Below are 27682 nucleotides of genomic sequence, written 5' to 3' on the forward strand. Positions count from 1 at the left end.
ACGCCCTTTGTGTGAAAGAAGCCCACGAGAGGCAAAACTGATCTCGGGTGATGAAAATCAGCCAAGATGGTATAGAGTGAAGGGAGGGGCCACGTGAAGGCCGTGAGGGAATGGTCTGTGGTGATGCTGACACTTGGCAGGCATTTCCGTTACTAGGCACTAAGAATTTGACAAAATTCACAGAATGACTTACGATTTACTTAAGATTTGTGCATTTAACATACGTAAATTTTTACTCAAAGTAAAACCACAAATATTAAACTCTAGGTAATGACTGGCACACATGCTAAACCATTTATGGTAAAGTGTATGGGAGTTCATGATTTGAAATGCAAACCATTAAAACCATTAAACCATTAAAACCATTAAAAAAAAAAAGGTCACCTTCCCATCCCTAGCCTGTCAAGCAGAGCTTTGTTGTTCAGGCGGAGTGTGGACAGGTCTGCAAGAACGTAATGCAGCTGCATATGGCCTGCGGAACACCAACAGCAGTGCTCATGCAGGTGCTCATGTGTAACCCTTTCAGTACCCTGGCATGTCCGTCAAAGGGGCAGCAGCTTTCTAACATGGGCAACAGGCTGAGTTAGTTCTGGGAGATAGGGTGTGTGCTTTAGGGGCTTGGAGGTGAAGGGAAGACGTTAAGCCCAACCAAAGGAGCCTGAGGAGGAAGGGGCTTCCTAAGGGTGGCTGAGGGCACAGCGAGGCGAGGGCTCGAACAAAGGATGCCAGGAGAAGGAAGCACACGATGGCGGGACTGACCTCCGTTCCTGATGGCAGCGATCCCTCGGTAGAAGTCCTCAAAACTGATCACACCAAGCCCGCCGGGGTCCAAGTATTTTGTTAAGTCCTTCACCTGCAATTGTCAAGCAAGAATGTTATTCGAGCCTTAAAACATCAGAGGGGGGTGCACTCTGTACTTGACCCTCTTGCCACATCCAGGCGAGCAGCCCACTTGCAAGGTGTAATGCTGAGAATACGAGCCGCCAACAGCTCCAGCCAGACAGGAGGCCTCCCAGTAGAAAGCTGCCAACAGCACCCAGGACCATGAATGACGGAATAAGATCCTGCTCTCAAAGGTCAACGTCATACTTCCTGAGGAAGAAGATCAGAAGCGTGAAGTTTGAGGGATTATTCTAGCTAGTATCTGGACTATTATTAACACAGCATAGACCCGCTCATCCACTCCAACAGGCCTTCCTGGATGTGCAAAATCCTTAGTAAAAATAACTTAGGCAAGTAGACTCTGGATATCAAAAAAATCATAAAAAGTAAGATGATTCACACAAGGATGTTACACAGAATGAAATTCTTCAGAAAGAAGATACATTTATATTTTCAAGTCTAGACTAGGTTTCATCAAAATTTAACATTTTTGTACTTCAAAAGACACCATTAGTAAAAACCAAAAGACAAGATACAGTCTGGAAGAAGATATTCGCAAATCACATATCTCATAAAAGACTTGTATCCAGAATATATAAAGAACACTTATAATTCAACAAGATAAACACCACTATTTTTCTTTAACGGGCAAAACATTTATTTTTTTTTATTATTTTTTTTTAACGGGCAAAACATTTAAACAGACATTTTGCCAAATAAGATAGAAAGTAAGCACATGAAAAGATGCTTGAGATTATGAGTCGTTAGACAAATGCAAATTAAACCATGATATCACTCACTAGGAACAGCTGTATTCAAAACAATGACGACAATAACAAGAGTCGACGAGGATGTGGAGAAGCTAGAACCTCATACTTTGCCAGGAGGAATGTAAAATGGTCAGGCCAATGTGGAAAACCATTTGGCAGTTTCTTAAAAAGTTAAACATAAGCTCAGCAGACAACACAGCAACTCGGCTCTTAGGTACCCACCCCAAGAGGGAGGAGAGGGAGGAAAACACATGTCCAACAAAGGTGTGCATGCGAACGTTCACAGCACAACAGCAAGAGTGGAAGGAACCCAACTGTCCATCAAAGGAGGAATAGGTAGGTACACACAGTGTGGTCTATCCATATGGCAGACTATCCAGCCCTAAAAAGGAATGAAATACTGACACACACAACACAGATGGAACCTCAAACATTCCACTAAATAAAAAAGCCAGACACAAAAGACTACAAATCATATTCTTTCATATATAGAACATTTTCATAAAAGACAATTTACAGAGATGAAAAGTAGATCAGGGGTTGCCTGGAGCTGTGTGGTGCACAGGGACTGACTGCAGACCGTACAAGGGACCCTTCGAGGGGTGGAGATGTTGCATGACTACAACATGTGCAACACGACTGTGGTGGCTGCACAATTCTACAAACTTTTTTTTTTTAAGATTTTATTTATTCATGACAGACACACAGAAAGAGAGGCAGAGACACAGGCAGAGGGAGAAGCAGGCTCCACGCAGGGAGCCCAACGTGGGACTCGATCCTGGGACTCCAGGACCACACCCTGGGCCGAAGGCGGTGCCAAACGCTGAGCCACCCGGGCTGCCCAATTCTACAAACTTATTAAAATTCGTTGAACTGTATACTTACGATGAGTGACTTTTATGGCACATAAATTATACATCAACAAAGTTCTTAAAAATAAATGAATACAGAGGGGCACCTGGGTGGCTCCATTGGTGAAGTGTCTGCCTTCAGCTCAGGTCATGACCTCAGGGTCCTGGGATCGAGTCCCGAGTCGGGCTCCCTGCATGGAGCCTGCTTCTCCCTCTGCCTGTGTCGTTGCTTCTCTCTCTGTTTGTGTCTCTCATGAATAAATAAATAAAATCTTTAAAAACAACAAGTTTTCCATGCGTGTTGAAAAACTACAATGGATACTGAGTACCAACTCTCGACTCCAGAAGACCTATCCAGGACTTGCTCTGGTGAATTTCCTGGACTTTATTTATTTATTTACTTTTAAAGATTTTATTTATTCATGAGAGACAGAGAGAGAGAGAGGCAGAGACACAGGCAGAGGGAGAAGCAGGCTCCATGCAAGTAGCCCGACGTGGGACTCAATCCTTTCCTGGATTTTATTTTTTTTTTTATTTTTTATTTTTTTTTTTTTTATTCATTTATGATAGTCACAGAGAGAGAGAGAGAGGGGCAGAGACACAGGCGGAGGGAGAAGCAGGCTCCATGCACCGGGAGCCCGACGTGGGATTCGATCCCGGGTCTCCAGGATCGCGCCCTGGGCCAAAGGCAGGCGCCAAACCGCTGCGCCACCCAGGGATCCCTTTTCCTGGATTTTAAAAGAAAAAACCCTCTATGCAAACTTCAAGTGACTTTATAAGGGAAAATATGATGATCATTAAACTGTTGAGCAGTAAAACCAAGTAATAAGGAATGTTCGATTCCGTCGTCTGAAGTGTTGTTCAGGACAGGCGCCCTCATGCAATTGAAAAAGAAGAGAAAGATATCAGAGCGAAGGCATGAAGCAAACACGACATAATCCTGAATTTAAGTATCATTATGAGGCATCACTCATGATGTATTAAATAAAACAAAGACTGTCTAACGCTGTCCAACTAACTTAGCATCCAGGCTATGATACTGAAACCCCACTTCTCATGGAAAGAGACACGTGACGAAGTGTGCAAGCAGAGCCTGGACTCCCCTATCCCATCTGAAAGCAAAGACGCCGGCAAAGACTCACTGGGCCGCTCCCCATACCTCAGGAGCCAACATCGGAGGCCTCACAGCCCCACATGGTCACGTGGGCACTGATCAGACTAACTCAGGGACTGAAACACATCAAACATGTTTTAATCCATGAAGGTGTGATTATGGTAAAAAAAAAAAATAATAATAAGGGGATCCCTGGGTGGCTCAGCGGTTTAGCACCACCTGCAGCCCAGGGCATGATCCTGGAGTCCTGGGATCGAGTCCCACGTCAGGCTCCCGGGATGAAGCCTGCTTGTCCCTCCTTCTGTGTCTCTGCCTCTCTCTCTCTCTCTCTCTGTGTGTGTGTCTATCATAAATAAATAAATCTTAAAAAAAAAAAAAGAAAGAAAAATAAGTGGTCATCATTGGAGGACCCTAGGGAACCAGCTGATTCTTGTGAAACTAACAAATGAAGGGAAAGAGTCAAGGCGTTAGCCTGCCTTTCCTCTACAATCAGTCACGGAAGTGACAGCAGATGAAGGCAAGTCTCTCTTTATAGAGCATCCCAGCTAATGAATGGGGGTGCGGGGTGGGGGGCAAAGGTCCAAGTGCCCGGCCTGCAATCCTCCATGAAGTAACGGACAGAATCAACGACCCTCCGCACCTCCGGACGCCACAAAGACTACCAGACACCACGTGTGTCCTGAGGGAAGCTCACAGCACCAATCAAACCTCAATCTAACTACCAATTTAGAAGAAATATGGTGATCAAAGCAATATTTTTCAACAATATCACATGGATGTAACCAGTGAACCCACGGTGAACCCACTGAATGAGGACCCTGAGAGAGAGAAGCGAACTCCTGTTTTCAAGGGAAAAGATGGAGAGGAAGCCCTCGCTCAGAAACACAGAAGACGTACCCATCTGTGACCATGTAAGGGCTTTCTGGATCCTGATTCAAACAAACTTGTTTTAAATCATATTTATAAGATAATAAGAAACTTGAATATGGATCCTACATACTGAATACTATTTGATATTAAGACATCTAATTTTTGTAGGTGTGACAATGATATTTTAGTGATTCTTCAAAGGGCCTTCCTTCTTTGATATACTTATTGAAATATGTAGAGATACTTCAAACATCAGGGGATGAGGCACATACATGGTTACATACATGGAACCAATTGGCCATGACTGACAATTGCTGAGGCTGGGGATAGGGTGCTGGGGAGGCATCACACTACTCTATCTACTTTTATATAGGCTTGGACTTTTTCTTAAGATTTTATTTATTTATTTGAGAGAGAGAGAGAGCATGCACATAAGCAGGGGGAGCAGCAGGCAGAGGCAGAAGGAGCAGCAGACTCCTCGCTGAGCAGGGAGTCTGACATGGGGCTCAATCCCAGGACCACGACCTGAGCCAGAGGCAGACGCTTCACCGACAGAGCCACCCCAGGCATCCCTAGGCTTGGACTTTTCTATAATGAAAACTTTAAAGAGAGAGAGAAAACAAAACTGAGAGAAAAAAAAAAGAGCAAAGAAAGCAAGAGAGGATCGACGTTGGAGAAGGCAGTGAGGAAAAAAGGATGAGGCAGTGGGCCAGGAAGAGACCTCACCTCTGACTACAAAAGGGGGGCAGGGCCAGCCAGGAAGACCAGGGGATAGGAGGGTAGGGACATGTGAATACCTGGCATTGGGATGTAGACAAGGTATTTCAAAGGTAGACAACCAAGGCTAAGGCTGAGGCCAAAACCATTACTCTACACCACCCACAAAGGTTTCGCTGGGCCTCCCTGTGGTGGGCAGGCCGGCAGGCTGCCGTGTTCACCCTCTCCCCACTAGCGGGTAGCATAAAGCCAGACTAGACCAGCTCAAGCTGACTGACCCTAGAGGTCTAGGGCTCCCCGCCAGAGACCACGTCTCCCCCTTTTCCCTCCTCTACGGGGAGAAGGTGGTGGCCACCACCCCTCCATCCCTGGGCCCCGAGTGCTTCTGAGATACTGGGCTTGGAAGTCCATTCATCTGCTGACTTCTTTATTTTTTTTTTAAATTTATTTATTCATGAGAGAGAGAGAGAGAGAGAGGCACAGGAAGAGGGAGAAGCAGGCTCTATGCAGGGAGCCTGACGTGGGACTGGATCCCAGGACCCCAGGATCAGGCCTTGGACCGAAGGTGGCACTAAACCGCTGAGCCACCCGGGCTGCCCCCATCTGCTGACTTCTTGAGATAACTGAATCAGAATTACTTGTAAAACACCTCCTTCCTTATCTTACAAAAGCCTTCATTCCTAAAGCACATGATGTCTAGTGAGATACCTGCACGGCTATATAACCTGGAATCCATACTGGCCAATCTGTTCGTAAGATGTCTAAGAATTTTGAGGCACCCGTCTGGCTCAATCAGTAGAGCATGTGACTCTTGATGTCAGAGTCATGAGTTCAAGCCCCATGTTAGGCATATAGCTTACTTAAAAAAAAAAAAAAAAAAAAAAGAGGATTTCTAAGAATTTCAACAACAAAGCTACTAACCGAACACAAAGTACCAAGTTGTTCATTCTGAAACATTAACCCTATGCCTTTTAAACAAATCATTAACTAGGAGTAGGCCCTTTTACATGTTACCATGTTAGAAGATGAATCAAAGTATACACTTTTTTTTTTTTAATTTTTTTTTAATTTTATTTATTTATGATAGGCACACAGTGAGAGAGAGAGAAGCAGAGACACAGGCAGAGGGAGAAGCAGGCTCCATGCACCGGGAGCCCGACGTGGGATTCGATCCCGGGTCCCCAGGATCGCGCCCCGGGCCAAAGGCAGGCGCCAAACCGCTGCGCCACCCAGGGATCCCAAAGTATACACTTTTTAAAGTCCACTTTAATTACACTTTCTTTGCAGTTTGGAGAATACATCAATTTCCACGTAGCTGATGACTGGGCATGATATTTTAATTCTCTAAGCCCAAAGGACTCCATTTAAAGGTTTTTAGAAAAAACAAGGAGACTGTGAAAAATGAGAACCTGGCTCTTCTTCACAATCCAACAGAGCCAGAAGGACCAAGTCAAGGGACACACACTGGAATGTCAAAGCCAGCTAGTCCCCTCTCCCGGGTGCGGATCCCTTACGTTACAGAAACACCAAACTGCTAGCAGCTGCAGACGGACAGAGCTGGCTCATTTTACTAACAACTTATATTGTTTCTGCTACAGATATGGAGACATGATGTGGAAGAGAAGAAACAAGAGAAAGTTTGCTAACCGTATTTAAGGCCAATTGAAGACGCACTTCTAAAAACCAAGCTGAAAGCGCAGCTCTTCACAAGGAGAAACTAACCCCATTTTGCAATTCCTGTACCTGAACTGTAATATTTTCAGGGGTCATGGTGATACCATCAAGCACCTCAAACTCACATGTAAAGAACACCCCACCCTGGGGATCCCTGGGTGGCGCAGCGGTTTAGCGCCTGCCTTTGGCCCAGGGCGCGATCCTGGAGACCTGGGATCGAATCCCACGTCGGGCTCCTGGTGCATGGAGCCTGCTTCTCCCTCTGCCTGTGTCTCTGTCTCTCTGTGTGTGTGTGTGTGTGTGACTATCATAAATAAATAAATAAATAAATAAATAAATAAACAAATAAATATTCATTATTTAAAAAAAAAAAAAGAACACCCCACCCAACCGAAGTAGGGGACACATTCCTCTCAAGTTGCACACGTGCATTTACTAAGAGACCACATTCTGGATCAGAAAACAAGTTTGGATTCGAGTCAGTATCATCATTAGGGAAACACCAATTAAAGCTTCAACGAAGGGTGTATCTGTTTGAATGGCTGAAGTTAAAAAGCCTGGCCATACCATGTACCCCAGGGGTCTGGAGGGAGACAGGGAATGCAAACTCTCAGGCACTGTTGTTGCGAATGTAAACTTGCACAACCGCTCGGCAGGTTAACCACATACCCACCATATGATCCAGTCACTTCACTCCTACCTGTTTACCCCAAAGAAACGGAAGCATTTGTCCAAAGACTTGTGCTGAATGATCACAGAAGCTGTAACGGCCCAAAGAAATGTCAACCACCTAAACGCCCATCAACATACGAACGCGTGAACAAAGTGCGGTATTTCAGGGGTGGGAGCAGAAAAGAAGCCATGATGATAATAACCAAAATGTTTGGGGGATCCCTGTAGCTATTTACAAACTTCACGTCAGATGTGCAGGTGGGTGCGAGCGGGCAGGCAAAGAAGCAACTCTCAAAAGCCTGATTACAGATCATTTCTGCTGCTTGCCTACAGTATGGCATCTGCACTTCTTTCTACAAAGCATATATAAGTCGAGTTTTTCCTGCTGCTTTGCAGAAGTCCTCTGTCCTGAGATGCACCAGCTGGTGACCCCCCCCCCCAATGGCTGCCACTCAATGGCGCCCCCAAGGGAACGGCCAGTGCCGGAGGGAGGCATCCAGAGCTCATTGGCACAGATGCTTCCACTGGCCTCTGCAGCCAGAGGTGGACACCCCACCAGCACCAGCACTCAAGATGCCATTTCCAACTTTGCTTACTTTGATTTCACAGCTGAGCAAAAACTAAGTTGTTTTGATAAAGTTAGAAAACACTAAATGTCATATAATTTTCAAAGTTTATAAACAGGGAGACAGAAAGGATGTCTATGTTTTGCTTCTTTACTGACATCTCTGGAAATAAGCCTGGCATGTTTTATTTTTTTCAAAGACTTTACCTATTTATTCCATGCGAGGGATCCCTCCTGGCGTGTATAAATAAAGACAGAGCTTGGGATCCCTGGGTGGCTCAGCAGTTGGGCGTCTGCCTTTGGCCCAGGGCGTGATCCTGGAGACCCGGGATCGGGTCCCGCGTCGGGCTCCCTGCATGGAGCCTGCTTCTCCCTCTGTCTGTGTCTCTGCCTCTCTCTCTCATCGTGTCTCTCATGAACATGAGGATTCTCAGTATAAGTTTTTCTTACTTGAGCTAGAAGAGCACAAGCAGGAGGAGGGCAGAGGCAGAGGGAGAAGCAGGCTCCCTGCTGAGCAGGGACCCTGATGCAGGACTTGACTCCAGGACCCCGAGGTCACCACCCGAGCAGAAAGCCAACACTTCACCAGCTTCACCACCCAGGTGCCTCCTCTCAGTGTAAGTTTAAGGCTGTGGCTCTTCTGGGGAGAGAGAGGTGAGGATGGAAAAGAGGTGCACGAGGCTATGGCCACATCTGTAGTGTGCTACTTCTTTAAAAAAAAAAAAAAAAAAACAACGTCGTGAGGTGTTAGCATCTATTGCCTTTGGATGGTGCTGACAAAAGAGCTGGTAACATTAAGGAACTATTTTATATTAACTTTTTACTTTTTTAGGTAAACTCCACCCCCAACATGGGGCTTGAACGCAAGACTCAGATCAAGAGTTGCTTGCTCCACTAACTGAACCAGCCAGGCACCCCAAGGGATTAATTTTTTTTAAGATTTTATTTATTCATTCATTAGAGACAGAGAGAGAGACAGAGACACAGGCAGAGGGAGAAGCAGGCTCCATGCAGGAACCCCGACATGGGACTCGATCCCAGGACTCCAGGATCACGCCCTGGGCTGAAGACGGCGCTAAACCGCTGAGCCATCCGGGCTGCCCTTTCTAATAAATAAATCTTAATAGATACAGCCTTTCGATTATCCTAGAGTTCCAGATCTACGTTACTTTGAGGTCTCCTCTCCCTTCGTGTAAGTGTCAGCTTTTCAGCAGAGTTAAAACGTCATCCAAGGAGGGAAACCACCTCTGATGGGCATAAAAACCTTTTATTGGGCAGCACCGGTGGCCTAGCGGTTTAGCGCCGGCCTTCGGCCTGGGGTGTGATCCTGGAGACCTGGGATCGAGTCCCACATCAGGCTCCCTGCATGGAGTCTGCTTCTCCCTCTGCCTGTGTCTCTGCCTCTCTCTCTCTCTCTGTGCCTGTCATGAATAAATATCTAAAATTAATTAATTAATTAATTAATTAATTAATTCGGGGGGTGGGGCAGCAGTGATGATAGAACTCTGTTCCAGCCTCCAACCAACCCCCACCATCTTGCCAGACTCACCTCACCACGCACCCCGGGCCCTGAGAGAGGTCAGTCGTCAAACGGACGCACAGCACAGCCAGGCCTGGGATGGGCTCACCCCAGCCCTGCTTCCAGAGGCCTGCTGTCTGCCCTCCAGCTTTGGGTGGTTTGGGATGGACCACTACGTCCTGGCCTAACTCATGTGGTCCCGGTGCTGTTTCTGGCTTTTCCAACCTGCATCCTGCATGTGGGCCTCCTCGCGTGGGCCTCCTCGGGGGAAGTAGGCGAAGTGAGCGCTGCCGCTCCCCGCGGCGCCGAGGCCGTCCACAGCGCTTACGCACCAACTACACAACCACATGTAAACCACGGGAACACCTTTCTCACAGAAGTTTCTGGACTTAGCAATTCCCTTGCTTTCTGGCGCCTTTATTTTCTGTGTCCCTGCTGCTCCATGGAGCCCTCAGCAGGATGGCACACCCCCTTCACCACATGAGTCTGAGGCCCCCCCACGGTGGCCCCTCCTGCCTCTGCCGCCCCCACCCTGCATCCTTTCTCAGAGAAGCCAGAGTCCAATCCTGAGAGCCTTCCTGACTGAGACGCCCCCCTCCACGCTGCCCTGACAGGCCCGTCACACCCGTCCCGGAGCTCTGTGGGGCGTGCTCTCTGCCCGCTGCCTGTTTGCTGTGGGTACTCCCCTCACTGCTCCGAGCCCAGGAAGGGGCCTCTCCGCCAGAGACCCTGTGCTCAGGCTCTGCAGGTCTTCCTGAAAGAGCCTTCTACACCACCTCGGGCCCCTCCCTGACACATCCGTCAGGTGCTATGCCTCGCTAAACCTGTACTTGCCTTATCTTTGGTCTCCTAGTCTCGATCTTTTCCATAACTTTCTGGGGAGGAGCACCTGGCTGCTTCAGTCCAAAGAGCCTCTTGATCTTAGGGGTCATGAGTAGGAGCCCCAAGCTGGGGGTAGAGGTTACTTAAATAAATAAACTTTAAGGGGAAAAAAAAAAGAACTCTCTAGGATATATTCTTGACTTGATCTGTCACCCTTTCAACTGGACGCTTTTATTTTTTAACTTGTGAGGGTGCATTTCAGTTCTCTAAATCAAGTTTTATTTCCCAAGGTCTCTCCTGCTCTCTGCAATGACTCTGTGCCCTTCAGATGCCCTCTGCTTTCCTTTTTGTTTTTGGTTATGGTCTCTCCCTTTCTTCTTGGAGGCTTTCCTCAAAGATCTGAGGACCCTGACCGCCCTTCCTATTTAAAAGTGGTCAATATAAAGCTGATTAAAAGCTTAATCTGGTCTGCATGGTGGGCTCGTTGATGGAGGCCTTACCAGGTGATCCTGGCAGCACCCTGGCTCTGGTGTTGTCAGCTGCTCCAGGACTGGACACTCTGGGGGTAGGACCCTGACAGAGCTGTGTAGGCTGCTGGGGTGAGCCAATACTTTGTGCATACATCAGTTGTGGCAGACAGCTGGCCAAGAAGTGGGCGTGGTGGAGTGTGACAGGGCCAGGCACAGGTGGCTGGACCTGAGAGGGTCCACTAGGACTCAAGGGCTGTTGCCTGCCAACGAGCAGCAAGAAAACAGAGATCTCGGCCCCATGACCACAAGGAACGAATTCTGGCAACCACCCGGATGAGTGCGCTGGAGAACCTTAGCTCCAGGTAGAAAAGGGCCGGGAGACAGCCTGGGCACAAGAGGTGTGGGCCGTATCCCAGGCAGAGGGCACGGCCGGGGGGAAGGTGTGAGGAAGAGGGGTGCTGATGGTTTCCAGAGACCAACCCTCAAGGAGTCTGGCTGACTGGAGCAGAACGGGCGTGAGGTCAGCAGTGGGAGGGGGGTCAGAGCACCCCGGGAAAGCCCTGAGTGCAGACGCTCCGGGATTAGCCTTGACGCTGTTGCTCAGCTGCCTGCTAAGAAAAAGCTGGAGGGAGCGCTGGTGGCAGCGAGAGCCTGAGGAGAGAGCAGCCATTAGCAGGGGCTGATGGTGGTTCACATCACGAGTTTACAGGGCAGGCCTGAGAAGCAGAGGGATGCTGGGTGTGTTCTGAGGTAGGGCCAAGAACGGCCCAATGCGTCAGATGGCAGGTGAGAGGAAGAGGCCCTGTCATTGCCTCTGGAGGGCGGGGCCTCTGTTCACTGAGATGGGGAGCCGTGGCGCTCGAAGCCTCAGCCCTGTGAGCCCGGGGGTGGGGGGCAGGCTCTGAGCCTCTGCGACATCCCAGGGTGAGCCCAGAGTTGAGGAGCAGCCCCGGCTAGACGTGGGGAGTCGGGGGCCATGTGCACACAGGACATCTGTGAAGCAAGCCTGGGAGTGAGGACCCAGGACAGAACAGAAGACAAACCCAGGGCCAGTGGGGGACGATTCAGCAGGTCGCAAGCACCATGGTGACACTCCCAAGTTGGATGCACCAGGACAGGTGTGGTGACGGGGTAAAGCCTGCACAGGAGCGAGCCCGCAGCTCTGCACACATCTAAGCTAGAACTCGAGTTCTTCGTTGACAGATGCACTTTCTGAAGATTTTTAATGCCTTGAGCTACCTTATCTTCAGAAAGGCCAGGACAGTGTACCTTTAAGGTTTTGAACTGTGTGGGGCACCTGGCCGGCTCAGTCAGGACGTGGGACTCTTGATTTGGAGGTTCTGGGGTCAAGCCCCACACTGCGTGTACAGATTGCTTAAAAATAAAATCTGAAAAATGTTTTTAAAGTGTTTTAGTTGTGCTGAAAGGCGCATGGGGGGGACCCCTGCCCGTGTGTGGGTGCGTGGCTCAGGGGCATCAGCACCATCCCACTGGGTGGGAGCGGGACCGCCGTGGTCCACGGGGCTCCCCCACGGTCCCGACCTGGAGCTCTGCACCCCCCCGGATCCCCCCACGGCCCTCCTGTCTCCAGGGACCTGTCGGCTCCCAGTCAGGCTGCGCACGAGTCACTGCAGGACGGACTGCGCTTTGTCCTCCCCTACCAGGGGACACTGGGGCTGCTCCAGCTCCTGGCCGCGGGAGCGGCGCTGCTGGGAGCGCGGGGGGCGCTGGGTAAAAGGTATACTTTGACGGAAGAAAGCCACCTACAAGCAGCATGAGTATAACACAGTAGATCTCATCACCCGGCTTCTCAAAGGTGTCTCTGAGCAGTGACAGCGGCTCCCTCCCATCGCCAACCCTGCACACAGCCGGCGGCCCAGCCCTGACCCCGCGGCTCACTCTCCCTACCACAGTTGCAGTCCGGCCTGTAACAAACTATTGCCACCTTAGCAGCCGGAATCGCCAGAAACGTGCCCCCCAGAGCACCAAGGTCAGAGTGCGAAATGAGTCTTAGAGGCGAGAGTGGAGGAGTGGGCAGCACTGCTTCCTTCCACGGCTGCGGGGTCGGCCCAGCCCCCAGCTCCCCGTCCCGCCTGCCGGCACCCCCTCCACTTGCAGCAGGCATATCCCAGTCTCTGTTTCGGTCTCTACATCGCCACCTCCTCTTCTGCACTCAAATCGCCCTCTGCCTCCCTCTCAGAAGGACTACGATCACCGAGAAGGTCCATCAAGAAAACCCGTCTCAAGACCCTTAATTTAACGACACCAGCAAAGTCCCTTTTGTCATATAAGGTCACTCTCACCACTTCCAGGAATTAGAACCTGGATCTCTTTGGGGGGGCGACCATCAACGCACCACACCCATCTTACACTTTTCTTCAAATAACCATGTTTGGGTTTTTAAGATTTTATTTATTGGGACACCTGGGTGGCTCGGTTTAGCATCTCCCTTCACCCCAGGGCATGACCCCGAGCTCCCAGGATCGAGTCCCACGTCGTGCTCCCCACAGGGAGCCTGCTTCTCCTTCTGCCTGTGTCTCTGTCTCTCTCATGAATAGATAAGTAAAATCTTTTAAAAACATAAATAAGGGACGCCTGGGTGGCTCAGCGGTTGGGCGTCCGCCTGTGGCTCAGGGCGGAATTCTAGGATCTGGCATCGAGTGCCACGTTGGGCTCCCTTCATGGAGCCTGCTTCTCCCTCTGCCTGTGTCTCTGCCTCTATTTCTCATGAATAAATAAATAAATAAATTGTAAAAAAATAAAAAATAAAAACATAAATAAATAAATAGAAATGTATACTTTTTCCTGCAGCTAATCTTCACGTAAAGATTTTTTTTCTAGAATGTTTCTGAAAATATAATGGAATAAATGGGGGGAAATGTTCCTTTAGGAACGTATCTGTTGTGTCACTAAACACTTTTGCACTCTATGGATACACTGCATCTAAAACAATGAGGAGGGGATCCCCGGGTGGCTCAGCCATTTAGCACCTGCCTTTGGCCCAGGGCGTGATCCTGGAGTCCCGGAATCGAGTCCCACGTCGGGCTCCCTGCATGGAGCCTGCTTCTCCCTCTGCCTGTGTCTTTCCTCTCTCTCTCTCTTTTTCATAAATAAATAAATCTTTAAATAAATAAATAAATAAACAAATAAATAAATAAATAAATAAAACGAGGAAAATCCCAGGGTTCTGGTCTACTTTGTTCACAGCTGCACCCTAGGGCAAGAGCAGCAGTACCTGGCCTGGCCCACAACAGGTGCCCAATAAACATTCACTCAGGAAAAAGAGGAATCCATTACAGCAACGAGAAGCTGGAAGCAACAGGGGGAAGCTCATCATGGGATCGAGTCAGTTTATCGCCCCTGGAACTGACTGTGTCCAGTACAAAACATGCTCCATAGGAACATCCCTTCCGTCCTGGAGTGGGGGGCTGCCCAGAGTCGACCTTATATCTCCCTTGTATGGCAACAGACACTCACCTCCCCAAGGGAGAGCCCAATGCCACCCTGAGTCCCACGCTCTGCATTAAGGAAAGGCCTCTCTCTCCCTTGGAAGAACAGGAATCCCAGAGCCACCCTGCAGGGCAGCCTGCCTAAGAAAGACGCAAATCACAAAAGTCCGGACACATAACAGTACCTCCCTGGTGCAGAATGTGTGCAACAGGGCCTAACACGTCCCGACTGGTCCACTTACTTCCGAGTAGAAGTAAGCTCTTTTTTTTTCTTTTTAAAGATTTTATGTGGGATCCCTGGGTGGCGCAGCGGTTTGGCGCCTGCCTTTGGCCCAGGGCGCGATCCTGGAGACCCGGGATCGAATCCCACGTCGGGCTCCTGGTGCATGGAGCCTGCTTCTCCCTCTGCCTGTGTCTCTGCCTCTCTCTTTATCTCTCTGTGACTATCATAAATAAATAAAAATTAAAAAAAAAAAATTAGGGATCCCTGGGTGGCGCAGCGGTTCGGTGCCTGCCTTTGGCCCAGGGCGCGATCCTGGAGACCCGGGATCGAATCCCACATCGGGCTCCCGGTGCATGGAGCCTGCTTCTCCCTCTGCCTGTGTCTCTTCCTCTCTCTCTCTGTGACTATCATAAATAAATAATAATAAAAAAAAAATTTAAAAAAAAAATTTAAAAAAAAATTAAAAAAAAAAAAAGATTTTATGTGTTTGTTCATGAGAGACAGAGAGAGAGAGAGAGAGGCAGAGACACAGGCAGAGGGAGAAACAGGCTCCATGCAGGGAGCCTGACATGGGACTTGATCCCGGGACTCCAGGACCACACCCTGGGCCAAGGCAGGTGTCAAACCACTAAGCAACCCGGGCGTCCCGAAGTAAGCTCTTAAACGACTACAATCGGGACATAGTACAAATAATTGCTTTGTTTCCTAGGAAGGTACCTACAACCAGAGAAAAGAACTGGGACAACAGGCACACACCTCAGGGACCCCGGGCACACAGCACAGCCTGCAATGGGAGGATGCTTATTTTACTAGACAAGAACAGACACAGCTACAGGTCATCTGAAACAGGTAAAATCCCTATTTTAAGGCAGCCAACCACCCACAGCCTCAACACTGGCCCCTGTGTGTGTGGCAGGTGTTTACAACCCGAGGTGTCGACGGAAGTGGGTGAGTGCCTAGAAGACAGTCTTTCCCGGGGCTCCCTGGAGGGGCCCAGCACACGAGCCAACAGCTGCCTGGACTCAGGCCCCCACAGTCCAGCCACATGAGTGGGGACAGCACCCCTCAGCTCCCATTCCCAACACCAGACCAGATCAAAGTGATTCCTGTGTAGTTTATGGGTGGTTTCTGTTTTAGGTTTTTTGAGATTTGGTTTAAATCTCAAAGTGACAGTTCCTAGACTGGAATAGTATCTAGGATCCAATCTTGAAAAGAATAAAAAATCTGGGATCCCTGGGTGGCGCAGTGGTTTGGCACCTGCCTTTGGCCCAGGGCACGATCCTGGAGACCCGGGATCGAATCCCACGTCGGGCTCCCGGTGCATGGAGCCTGCTTCTCCCTCTGCCTATGTCTTTGCCTCTCTTTCTTTCTCTGTGTGACTATCATAAATAAATAAATAAAAATTTTAAAAAAAATCTCAGAGGCTCTAAATGCTGAGCGTGAACCCTGGAGTGTCAGACCACCACTGCCAAAGTTAACTGTAGAACAGACCCAACGCCTAGGAAAATGTTTTGTTGTTTATTTTTTTAATTACCAGGAGATACTCGACAGTGGGAAAAACGTTTAAGTGAGTACAAAATGAACGGTCTTTGGGTTCTCATACTGCTCAACATCATGCTGTTTTCCTCTGCCTTCAGCTTCTGCATGCTGCTCTATAAAAGCAAACTGTTAAACCAAAATAAAGTCAATATTTATTCCCTAATGACACAGATCAACGGCCTATTTCTGAAACTTATAAAAAAACAGTAACACAGTAGTAAGGAACTCTACAGAAACTTGTAGTATTTTTTAATTTTTCTCCCTAAGATTTTAGAGGGTGCCTGAGCTGACCCCCATATCACAGGTGAAGAAGTGAAGGCTGCAGGCCAGCCAACACCATACGATGACACAGAAGACACATGTGCACAGAAATACTTGTTCACTAACACTTTAGAGGAACATCAGTTCAAATACAGTCACAAGAGAAATGCAAATTAAAACACTGATACACCATTCCCCGTCATCAGGTTGGCAATACTTTCCTAAAGAGCAGTTTGGTCACAAAAGAAAGAAAACAACTTTTTAAAATCTGTTCCCCCAGCAATTCCATTTTTAAGACTTCAACCTAAGGAGATCATAAAAACTGTGCTAGAAGATTCATCTATGTGAAAGCTTATAATGTAGAAAAGTGAAAATTTAACATACCAAATTTAACAGAATTAATCAAATTCCAGCACATTTGATCATATGATGGAAAACTAGTCACTAAAATCATGTTGTAGATACACGGTTATTAAGAGATGCTGACCATATACTGATTTAGAGTAGGTTAAAACTGTAAGTTAATCAGGACTCTGGTTTCGTTCCTCTCTCATATAAATAATAATTTAAAGGGCGCCTGCGTGGCTCCGTCGGGGAAGCATTTGCCCTCAGCTCAGGTTGTGATCTCCGGATCCTGGGATCGAGCCCCACATCGAGCCCCACATCAGGTTCCCTGCTCAGCGGTGAGTCTGCTTGTCCCTCTCTGCCTGCCCCTCCCCACTGCTTGTACTCCCTTTCAAATAAGTGAATAAAATCTTTAAAAATAGTAATAACAATAACAATTTAGGAGTCTAGAAGTTTGAAGATTTAGTGTTAAGTGAGATTTGTTTTCTCACTTATTTGTATGTTTTTATTTAAATGAACATTATCTACCATATTTTTTCTTTTCAGGTTTCTTATTATTGCTTTAAAGGTAATACCGAGGGATCCCTGGGTGGCGCAGCGGTTTGGCGCCTGCCTTTGGCCCAGGGCGCGATCCTGGAGTCCCGGGATCGAATCCCACGTCAGGCTCCCAGTGCATGGAGCCTGCTTCTCCCTCTGCCTGTGTCTCTGCCTCTCTCTCTCTCTGACTATCATAAATAAATAAAAATTTAAAAAAAATAAATAAATAAAGGTAATACCGAACAGTGAGAACAGGTTCTTTTTTTTTTAAGGTTTTATTTATTTAAGTAATCTCTACACCCAACACAGGGCTCAAACTTAAAACCGTGAGATCAAGAGTTGTGTTCTCTTCCAACTGAGCCAGCGAGGAGCCCACAATGAGAACAACACAAATACTGAGATTCCTCCTACTACAAAGTTCTTTAGTAAAACAGAACGCCAAATGGTCTCTGGGTGTGTAAAGCCTCACTAACTGGTACGTCCTGTGAAATGCATAAGGCAGGCTCCTTGAAGGGGGTTTTTTAAAGTAAAATCACCACAAGTTAAGTGAAGGGTTTTTGTGTTTTTTTTTTTAAGAGTTCATTTATTTATTCTTGAGAGACACACAGAGAGAGAGAGGCAGAGACACAGGCAGAGGAGAAGCAGCCTCCATGCAGGAGCCCGATGCAGGACTCCATCCCGGGACCCCGGGATCACGCCCTGGGCCGAAGGTGGCGCGAAATCGCTGAGCCACCCAGGGATCCCCAGTGAAGCAGTTTTTTGTTATAGTTTTTAAGTTATTCATGAGAGACACAGAGGGTCCCGGGATGGAGTCCCACGTCGGGCTCCTGCACGGAGCCTGCTTCTCCCTCTGCCAAAGTCTCTGCCTCTCTCTGTGTCTGTCATGAATAAATAAAATATTTTTTAAAAATGAATAAATAATCTTTAAAAAAAAAAAAAGGAGGACGGTGAGAACAGGAGGGCACCCCCTTGCACTGCTCACTCTCAGAATCGCAGCCAACAAGACAGACCGTCCACCTGTCCCTTTGTCCAGAGAGCCACCCACCAAGGCAGCCGGGCGGAACCGGCTCTGGTCCATGGCGGGTCACTCACGGAGCTGCCCTTGAAACCCAAGCACAGGTGCAAAACACCTTCTGCCACTCACATGTCTGCTTTCCAGCAGCTCAGCAAAAAGGACTGCTCCAGAAGTAGAAACCACGACAGCATCCAAACACCTCGGGGTGCCAGAGCTGAGCAAAAGGATGGCAGCTCCCGGACACGGGCCAGCCTTGTGGACAATTATCAAAGGCAAAGCACGTGCACCCGCACCCACGCTGTCCCCTACTCCCCCGAGTATCCTTCACACTGACTTGGGCCCAGCGAGGCACCCTCCCCAGAGATGGGTCCAGGTTCAAATCCAGCCTGTCTCACCAACTCCCTCTGGCCTCCTCACAGCCGTCTGGCAAACAAGCCTCCCGGTCTGAGGCTGCAGTCCTCACCCGCGGAGCAGCATTCACCCAGACCCACGAACCAGCGGCACCCACCGTGCTCCAAGCTCAAGTGCTCCCACCTGCTTGGGAAGGACAGGTTGTCCTTCACAGCAAAGTAGTCAGGCTCACAGAGGGGAGGCTCTGAGCTCTCCTCCTGGCCTCGCCCCGAGGCAGCACGTCTGTGGCACAGCGGGACCTCTCAGTCTGTAGCATTGTGGCCACTCTGTGTGCAACAGACGTTGAGAACCTGGAAGTGGCCCAGCGGCACTGCCGGGGGTCCCACCCCACACAGGGCTAGCCGAGAAGGGACTGCTGGCCAGCCCCAGCCCTGGCTTCCACCAGCACTCCGGGGATGCAACGCCTCGGCAGCTCCAGGGCCTCCAATGCAGAGAGGGGCAGAGACCCCGGCCCGGGGGGCCCTGTGGGAGGAGACAGGGCACAGGGCTAAAGAAGCCACACACCTGGTTCACTTTATAACCTCCACTATCGTCCCCACACTGCCCCCCAAGGCACAGGCCGGCAGGAACATAAGCCCACGTCACACACAGAACCTCCGATTCAGACTCTGACCTGGAGCCTGGGTTCTTTCCTCCTTAGCACACAAGTCAAAACCATGTTGCCTGATCACCACACTCCCAGACGGTGTTGGCCATCACAGGAAGAGGGGGTGGGAAGAGGGGGTGGGGCCTGGGTGCAGGGAGACAAGGGCAGGGCATGTCTGCCCAGGGGCAGGGCACAGCGCTCCAGCCTGGCTCCAGCCTGGGTGACAGTCGCAACGACCCTGCACGTCCCAGCTCACATCACAGTTCACGTGTGTGAGATCAATTTGTAGTGGAAGCTACAGTGTCGGGAATAAGGGATTATTTTTATTACTACTACAGGATATTTCACACATGTAATTTATTCTGTCTCCTGTCTACATACGGGCCTTTAATCAGCAGCGCTTGACTGGGCGGTGGACATGTAGAGAGCTAGATCCGTCCCAAGGGAGAACACATCCTCGCTGCCCACTGAGACTGGGGAAGGCGTCCTGTCCTGCGATAAACATTTCTGGAACATTTGTTTTCTTAATAATGGACAAATAAATATGACGTTAGCTATGAGGAGTACTGACCCAAGATAATCTTTCTCTGTTCTAAAGGAGGTTGGGTGAGGAAGAGGCAACGGGTGTGGATAGAGTGCCTGCCTTGCCTTTCACCCTCCAGCTGTGCCACCAAGGAACCCAGGGAGCCTCCTCTCCCATCAACAGACGGCCTCTCCTGATGTGGCTGCTCTCAGGCCCTGACATCCCCAGATTCAGCACTCCACCTTTTTTCAGAAGACAGGCTTTCCTCCCCTAGAAGAAAAAAAAGGTCTCACTGTGTCTTCTGAAAGTCTTTACGAGGAAGGCTCACTTCCATCCCGAGAGACGACAGGCAGGATGCTGGAGGCAGAGCAAGATGCTCTCTTTCAGCAGAAAACATTCTCTGGAATAAAGAGATGGCTGGGCCTACAGAGAAGAGCCACATTATGTGGTCCTCGGGGAGGAAGAAGGGAGGAGGAGGGAGAAAGGAGGGAGGGAGGGAGGGAGGGAGGGAGGAAGGAAGGAAGGAAGGAAGGAAGGAAGGAGAAGGGAGAGAGGAAGGAAGGAGGAAGAGGGCAGAAGGAAGGAGGAGAGGTAGAAGGAAGGAAAGAGGAGGAGGTAGGGAGGAAGAGGGAAGAAGAAGGGAAGAGGAAGGGAGGAGAAGGAAGGGGGAGGTGGCGAAGGGAGGAGAAAGAAGAAGGGAAGGGGAGGACGGAGGGAAAAGGAGGAAGGAGGGAGGAAGGAGAAGGAAACTACAAGCTCACCGTGTCATGTAATATGTACGAGTAACGCAACATAATGATACAACACAACACAAAACAGAGCAAATGCACCATGTTTTACAGCTTGCCTATTTAGGCAATGAGAGGATAACACTGAAAATCCTACTCACACCTACAGAAACAGGTATACGAGATTCCTAGGAGGAAGAATAAATGTTTTTCACACAATAAAAATTAAATAGAAATCAACAAAAGGAAAATGGGGTCTGATCATTTCAGAGGGCCCAGCAGACACGGCAAAAACAAACACGCAGACAAGAAACTACAGACAAGAAACAGAGCCCCCACACACACTTTTAAAACTTAGAAGTTGGGCATCTGGTGGCTCAGCAGTTGAGCATCTGCCTTTAACTCAGGAAATAAATTAATTAATTAAGTCTTTTAAAAATAAAATCTTAAAATCTTAAAAAAAAAAATGCTGGGATCCCTGGGTGGCGCAGCGGTTTGGCGCCTGCCTTTGGTCCAGGGCGCGATCCTGGAGACCCGGGATCGAATCCCACGTCGGGCTCCCGGTGCATGGAGCCTGCTTCTCCCTCTGCCTGTGTCTCTGCCTCTCTCCCTCTCTCTCTGTGTGACTATCATAAATAAAGAAAAATTTAAAAATATATATTAAAAAAAATGTTAGAAAAAAAAAATGTTAGAAGTATTTACTACTCCTATCTCAATTCAAACAGCCTCTAAGCGGGATCCCTGGGTGGCGCAGCGGTTTGGCGCCTGCCTTTGGCCCGGGGCGCAATCCTGGAGACCCGGGATCGAATCCCACGTCGGGCTCCCGGTGCATGGAGCCTGCTTCTCCCTCTGCCTGTGTCTCTGCTTCTCTCTCTCTCACTGTGTGCCTATCATAAATAAATAAAATTAAAAAAAAAAAATTAAAAAAAAAAAACAGCCTCTAAGCCATTAACTCCTAGGAGGTAAGAAATCCATTTTCCTACTTTCTTTTGGCAACTCCCATAAAAAGCCAATGCAGAGCTTAGTACACAGTGGGCCACTGGCAGTACACACGGCTTCAGGTAACCCCACAACACCCTAGGGTCAAGTTCTTGAGTCATGAGCCACAAACATACATGCAGTTTATTCTAAAATTCCCCTCAGATGTCCCAAAGGGAATTAAAGTTCAAAGAACATGGTTTTGCACACTGAGGCCGCATTGACTTATCCTTTTTTTTTTTTTTAAGATTTTACTTTATTCAGGGGAATCCCTGCGTGGCTCAGCAGTTCGGCACCTGGCCTTTGGCTGGGGTGTGATCCTGGAGTCCCAGGATAGAGTTCTGCACTGGGCTCCTTGGGTGGAGCCTGCTTCTTCCTCTGCCTGTGTCTCTGCCTCTCTCTCTCTCTCTCTCTCATGAATAGATAAATCTTAAAAAAAAATTTTTTTTTTATTTTATTCACGAGAGATGCAGAGACACAGGCAGAGGGAGAATCAGGCTCTCTGCAGGAGCACGATGCAGGACTCGATCCCAGGACCCCGGGGTCACACCCTGAGCCCAGGGCAATCAACCACGGAGCCACCCAGGCATCCCATGCTGACTTATTCTTTAAAAAGCACCCCTGAAGGGGTGCCTGGCTGGCCCAGTCGGAAGAGTATAGGACTCTTTTTTTTGTTTCCATTTAATTCTTTTTTTAAAGAATTTTATTTATTTATTCATGAGAGACACAGAGAGAGAGAGAGAGAGAGAGAGAGAGAGGAAGAGACACAGGCAGAGGGAGAAGCAGGCTCCACGCAGGGAGCCCGACGTGGGACTTGATCACGGGATCCCAGGATCACGACCTGAGCTGAAGGCAGCGCCAAACCACTGAGCCACCCGGGCTGCCCCAAGTATAGGACTCCTGATCTTGGGGTTATGACTTCGAGCCCCATGTTGGGTGTAGAGATCTGTAGATATGTGTATGAATACAGTAAGTAAATGCACAGCACTCCCCAGATGTCAGCAAGAGTCTAAAGTGCTCTACCTGCCTGTTCATTGCTCAAAACCTCCTGGGAATTAGGTCTCATTTAGAGAGAGGCCTAGAGCAGCAGAGACCTGCCAGGGCCCTCGCCTACCTTAAAATAACTGGTACCCTCTGTCCCTCAGCCTCCCCCTCGTTCTCCTCCGCACATCCCGCACCTCCCACTGGACACTGTCACTGGTTTTCCCAAGGTCTCCACTGGTGTCCTGCATGGGCAGCACTGGTCACTGCGGGCTGGTTCCCGACACCACTCTCCACTTTTTCCTTGCCAGCAGACCTCAATCCTTCCTTTAATCGTTTAATTCAGCCGACCTCTAGGAGCGCTGCTCAGGCCCGGCCCGCTGGGCGCCTTCATGGCACATGGAAGGAATGGACACAACAGAGATGACAAATAAGAGAGTAAGTACAATACGGAATCTCCTACATGGTGTTAAGTGCTAAGAAAAACAGTAAAATCGAGAAAAGGGAACTGAGAGTGCTGGAATCGAGGGGAGGCTGGCGCAGGGAAGGGCGCCTGTCCTCACCCGCAGGCGAATGCTCATCCTAACAGCCCCTGGGCGATGTTGCTGCAGGTCCAAGGCTGAAGCACGCTCACCCCCGGCCCCCACGCACACACACGGAGGGACCTGCCTGGAGAGTCTCTGTGAACCAACACGGCTACTAATGGGCCTGGGAAACTACAGAGGGGTTTCTTCATCAGAGACACAGGGGAAAGGTCCTGTTTCTGCCTGGGGACACAGCTGCCACCGCCACGACCACGATGATAACGGGCAGCATGCTTAGTGGATCAGACGGGGCCAGACCTGAACGATGCTATCAGGAGCCAGCCCTGGAGCTCGTCCTGTGTGGGATAATACACGTCCTTCATTCCTGGAGCAGGGACTGTCAGCTTTCTGCTCCCTGTCACTGCTGAACTCAGACGGTACCCCGAGCCCCAGGCCCAGAAAGTACTGCCCTTCCCGTGGTCCAGAAACAGGGTTCACACCTGCCCACTGCCTCCTGTCCCCACACACCCCTCCCACACCCACAGACAGCCCAGGAGTCACCCCAGAGCTTGCATCCAAGCAGGGGCCCCTGCCCAAAGCCTGCGCTGGCCCCCGTGCTGGCCTCCTCCTCTCTCTCCCCCATCCGCTCCTGCCCACTCCAAGCTGAGCCTGCTTTCTAAACAACTGATCCTGTCACCTACCCCTCTCTACTTAACCCCTTTAATCCCTTCCAGAGACTCTGGGATTGCAGGCCTGTGCCCTCCAACGTGCCCTCCTTCTTCACTCCAGACTCTTCCCACTGCACCTCCACCTGCCTTCCCTCATCTCCCACCTTCTGCTTCACTAATTCTACTCAGCTTCAGAATGTCAGCCTAAAAGTTACCTTAAAAAAAAAAAAAGGTGACTTCCCCAAGGGAAACTTACTAACTAGGTCGGATTCTCCATTACACAACCTCAAATAATCTCTGCTTTTCTTGCACAGCATTTGCATCAGCTTGCAGTGCTGGCAATTACCTCTTTAATATCTTAAACGGGCAGGAAATGTGTCACTCTTGCTTATCATTCGTCCCCAGCACCTATGACACTGGCCAGTACGGGGAAGATACTCAATAAACGCCGCCACACACATTCGCCGTGGGAATAGAGGGACAAGTGCTGAGCCAGAAATGAAGGCCAGGCACGTCTGACTCCAAGGCTTCCCCTCGGCTGTTTCCTTGGACGTAGGCAGCATCCCGCTGAGGGGTGGCCACAGAGCCCCAACATGACTGACCACGAAGAGCACTGGTGACAGCTAACCCGGCCAGCATGCCCACAGCACCTTGCCCCTCAAAGAGCAGCACCACGCGTGGCCCCTGCAGGTCACAGGAGCAGGACATGCAGGGGGCCCTGCAGCCTCTCAAGTTACTGTCTCAGGAGCTCTATTCTACAGGAGGAGCAGGAAGCCTCTGCTCAAACAGGTGAGGGATCTCCAGAAGCACTGCCTTGTCCTTCTCTCTATTATCTACTTCAGATGCCAGAGAAAAGTTCCAAAATGCTAAGAAAGTCTGACTAAACCCCTTCCAGATACCTACAATTCCAAAGCCCAAGACAATAATCCCAATTTTCCCAGCACAAAAATGAAGTCTCATTTTAAGTCAGGTATGTGAAAAGTAATCTGTATGACTGGAGATGTAGTGGCACTACTCCGAGGAGAGAAAAACAAAAATAAATGCCTAGTCCATCAACATTATGGAATATTCTAGGGTCACAAAAACCTAATTTCATGTATGTGGACTTTGTGAAAATATGAAAACTTACACAGAATGCAAGATAGGGCAAGCTAAACCCAATTGTTTCCCACAGACAACATTCAGGGGAGAAGGGAAGGGGGCACCGGTCTGTGTCCCAGAACTGTCTCCAGCTGTGTGATGCCAACAAGTCCTGCTGTCCTCACAACACAGGACAATGGAGAGGCCAATGAGAGAAGCACTAGGTCTGTTCTGAAGGATGGCAGGCTGTGGAGGACAGAGAGGGGCTTAGCCAGAGTTCAACGGGCTGAAGACAGAAGCTTCTCCCCACACTCTCCTCCAAGTCCATTGGAAAAACACTGCTCTGCTCCAGGAGAGAGGCCCTGAGCTTCCAGAAGATGTACACAGGTGGTCATCTAAGTTCCCATTTAGAAGAACACAGTAATGGAACGGCCACAGACAGAATGCCAGATGATCAAGCAAAGCACAGGAAGTGAAAAGGGCATCAGGGGTCGTCCCTGAAAAGAAAAGCCTGGGTGAGTATCTGACATGGAACCTCATGTAGGAGGCCAAGTCAGGACAGCAGAGCAGAAGTGCTCCAAAAGCAGGACACCAGCCCGGCCGTGGGGAGGTGAGCCTCAGCGTGAGAACAGGGGCCAGGACACCACGGTGGAAGGCCAGGAGCTCATACTCAATGGTGAGATCCCCAGCAGACACCACAGAAGGCTGAACAAGTGAAAATGTATAGTGATTCTAGGAAAAGCCAGAGGTTGCATTAAAGAGGAAAGGTCATCACTGCATCCTCCACGGGTTTGCAATCAAGACAAACATAAAATGCCTACTTAACCCACATCAGGGTTAATTATACCGAAGAACAGAAGAGACGAAAGAAAATTATGTGGGTTTACTTTCCACAAGGGAAGGTCCGTAGAAACCATCTAAAACTGGAGAAAAGAACAGGACAAGGAAAGAGCCAGGGTGCCGGAGGGCCTGCAGACCTCCTGTTCTGCGGCGTGCAGTACACTACTTGACTGTTTCAACTACACACGTGATAAAAAGTTAAGATTAAGCTGAAATATAAAATTAAAATAAGTACCAAAAAACAGGGTAGCACGCTGAGGCTACAGAGTAGCAGGGATGTGTCGGGAGGAAGAGGCCACTGTACGCAGACCCCTCAGGCTGGGTCCTGGCTTCTGGGCTTCTCTACCAGACAACAGCAGTGAGGGCAGAGGGCAGCCCCCGAGGCCACCTGCGGGGCCAGCAGGGGGGCCCCAAGTAAGCCTGTGCGAAGTTAAGGTCAGCATAAATACAGCAGGGGGAGGGAGGGTGATGCAGAGACGTGAGATGCAAACATTTTCAAAACTCTCAAAGAATAGCAGCTCCTCGCCACGACCCCAAGACCAGGAACAGCAGCATCACCAGGAACCGGCTACAAACATACTTCTAAGCAGACCCCACTCAGACAACACACACCCTCTGGGGCGGGTCCCACAATCAGCCTTAGTTAGCAGGGTCTCAGTGACTCTCACGTGTGCAAGCAGCTGAGAGCAGTCAACAACCCAGTCCCCTCGGCAGGTAAGGTAGCTGTCCTCAACCAGTTTTGGTCAGGGGCGCCGGGGACCCTGATGCCCGGGTGCTCTGCGAGACCACGTGAGGTTCATGACGTTCCCAGGATCCTCTGCTTCCCTTCCTTTCACTCTCATGGATGCATGGTGGACTCTGCACAGGCTGCAGGACACCCGTAATAGATGGCTCACAGCGCAGATGTAAGAATCGTTTTCCTCCCTTAAGTCAGACACCTAAGAGACTTGCCTCTCTTCTGTTTCAGAAAGTAGTATTTTTCATTTAAAAATGTCATTAGGAAAAAAATAAATAAATAAAAATGTCATTAGGGATCCCTGGGTGGCGCAGCGGTTTGGCGCCTGCCTTTGGCCCAGGGCGCGATCCTGGGGACCTGGGATCGAATCCCACGTCAGGCTCCTGGTGCATGGAGCCTGCTTCTCCCTCTGCCTGTGTCTCTGCCTCTCTCTCTCTCTCTCTCTGTGTGACTATCATAAAAAAAAAAAAAAAATTAAAAAAAAAGCCTGTTAAAAATGTCATTAATGTCAACATGTAAGGGATTACTTTTTTTTTTTAAGATTTTATTTATTTATTCATAGAGACATAGAGAGGCAGAGGGAGAAGCAGGCTCCATGCAAGGAGCCCAACATGGGACTCGATCCGGGGTCTCCAGGATCACACCCTGGGCTTCAGGGGGCACTAAACCAATGCGCCACGGGGGTTGCCCAAAGGGATTACTTTTTAGTCAATAAAAACATGTTTCAGATTTTTTTAACTTCACTTTCTAAAAGAATCAAGATCGAGGGGATCCCTGGGTGGCGCAGTGGTTTGGCGCCTGCCTTTGGCCCAGGGCGCGATCCTGGAGACCCGGGATCGAATCCCACATCAGGCTCCCGGTGCATGGAGCCTGCTTCTCCCTCCGCCTGTGTCTCTGCCTCTCTCTCTCTCTCTGTGACTATCATAAATAAATAAAAAATTAAAAAAAAAAATTTTAAAAGAATCAAGATCGACAGATAGAACTAACATTAACACAAGCTCTTTATGTGTCCCAAGAACATTTAAGCATGGGTAGCGTCTAAGGCAGAGTTTACGAATCAGTAGTCTGGGGCTTCAACATGCTCAGCGGGGACTGACCTACCACCACTGGAGGGTCACAGTCCATATGTAACCATATGTAAATGCTTCCTACTTCAGTGGCAGTGAAAACAGGCCCAGTCACAGATAGGAAATTAATTTTTAGGCACCCTAAGTATTCCTAAGCTTTACATATTTATTCAACTATTTATCCGTTTGAATACACTCAATAGAGAAGGGAAAAGAGAGTTCTTTCTCAATTTCCTTTTGAGGGAATCTGTACACTGAACAAGAC

The 27682-nt window shown here is 49.2% G+C and overlaps 1 protein-coding gene across 1 annotated transcript in view; it reads right to left on the reverse strand.

Annotated features, from left to right (window-relative positions):
* Positions 1-27682, reverse strand: part of RAB11FIP3 (RAB11 family interacting protein 3) — a 77490-nt gene that overhangs the window by 39169 nt on the left and 10639 nt on the right. The window contains exon 2 of the mRNA XM_041747903.1: positions 760-853. Coding sequence (XP_041603837.1) covers positions 760-853 — 94 coding nt within the window. The remainder of the gene's footprint in view (positions 1-759; positions 854-27682) is intronic.

The sequence above is a fragment of the Vulpes lagopus genome, chromosome 3 (genome assembly GCF_018345385.1).
Source record: "Vulpes lagopus strain Blue_001 chromosome 3, ASM1834538v1, whole genome shotgun sequence".
Classification (NCBI taxonomy): domain Eukaryota; kingdom Metazoa; phylum Chordata; class Mammalia; order Carnivora; family Canidae; genus Vulpes; species Vulpes lagopus.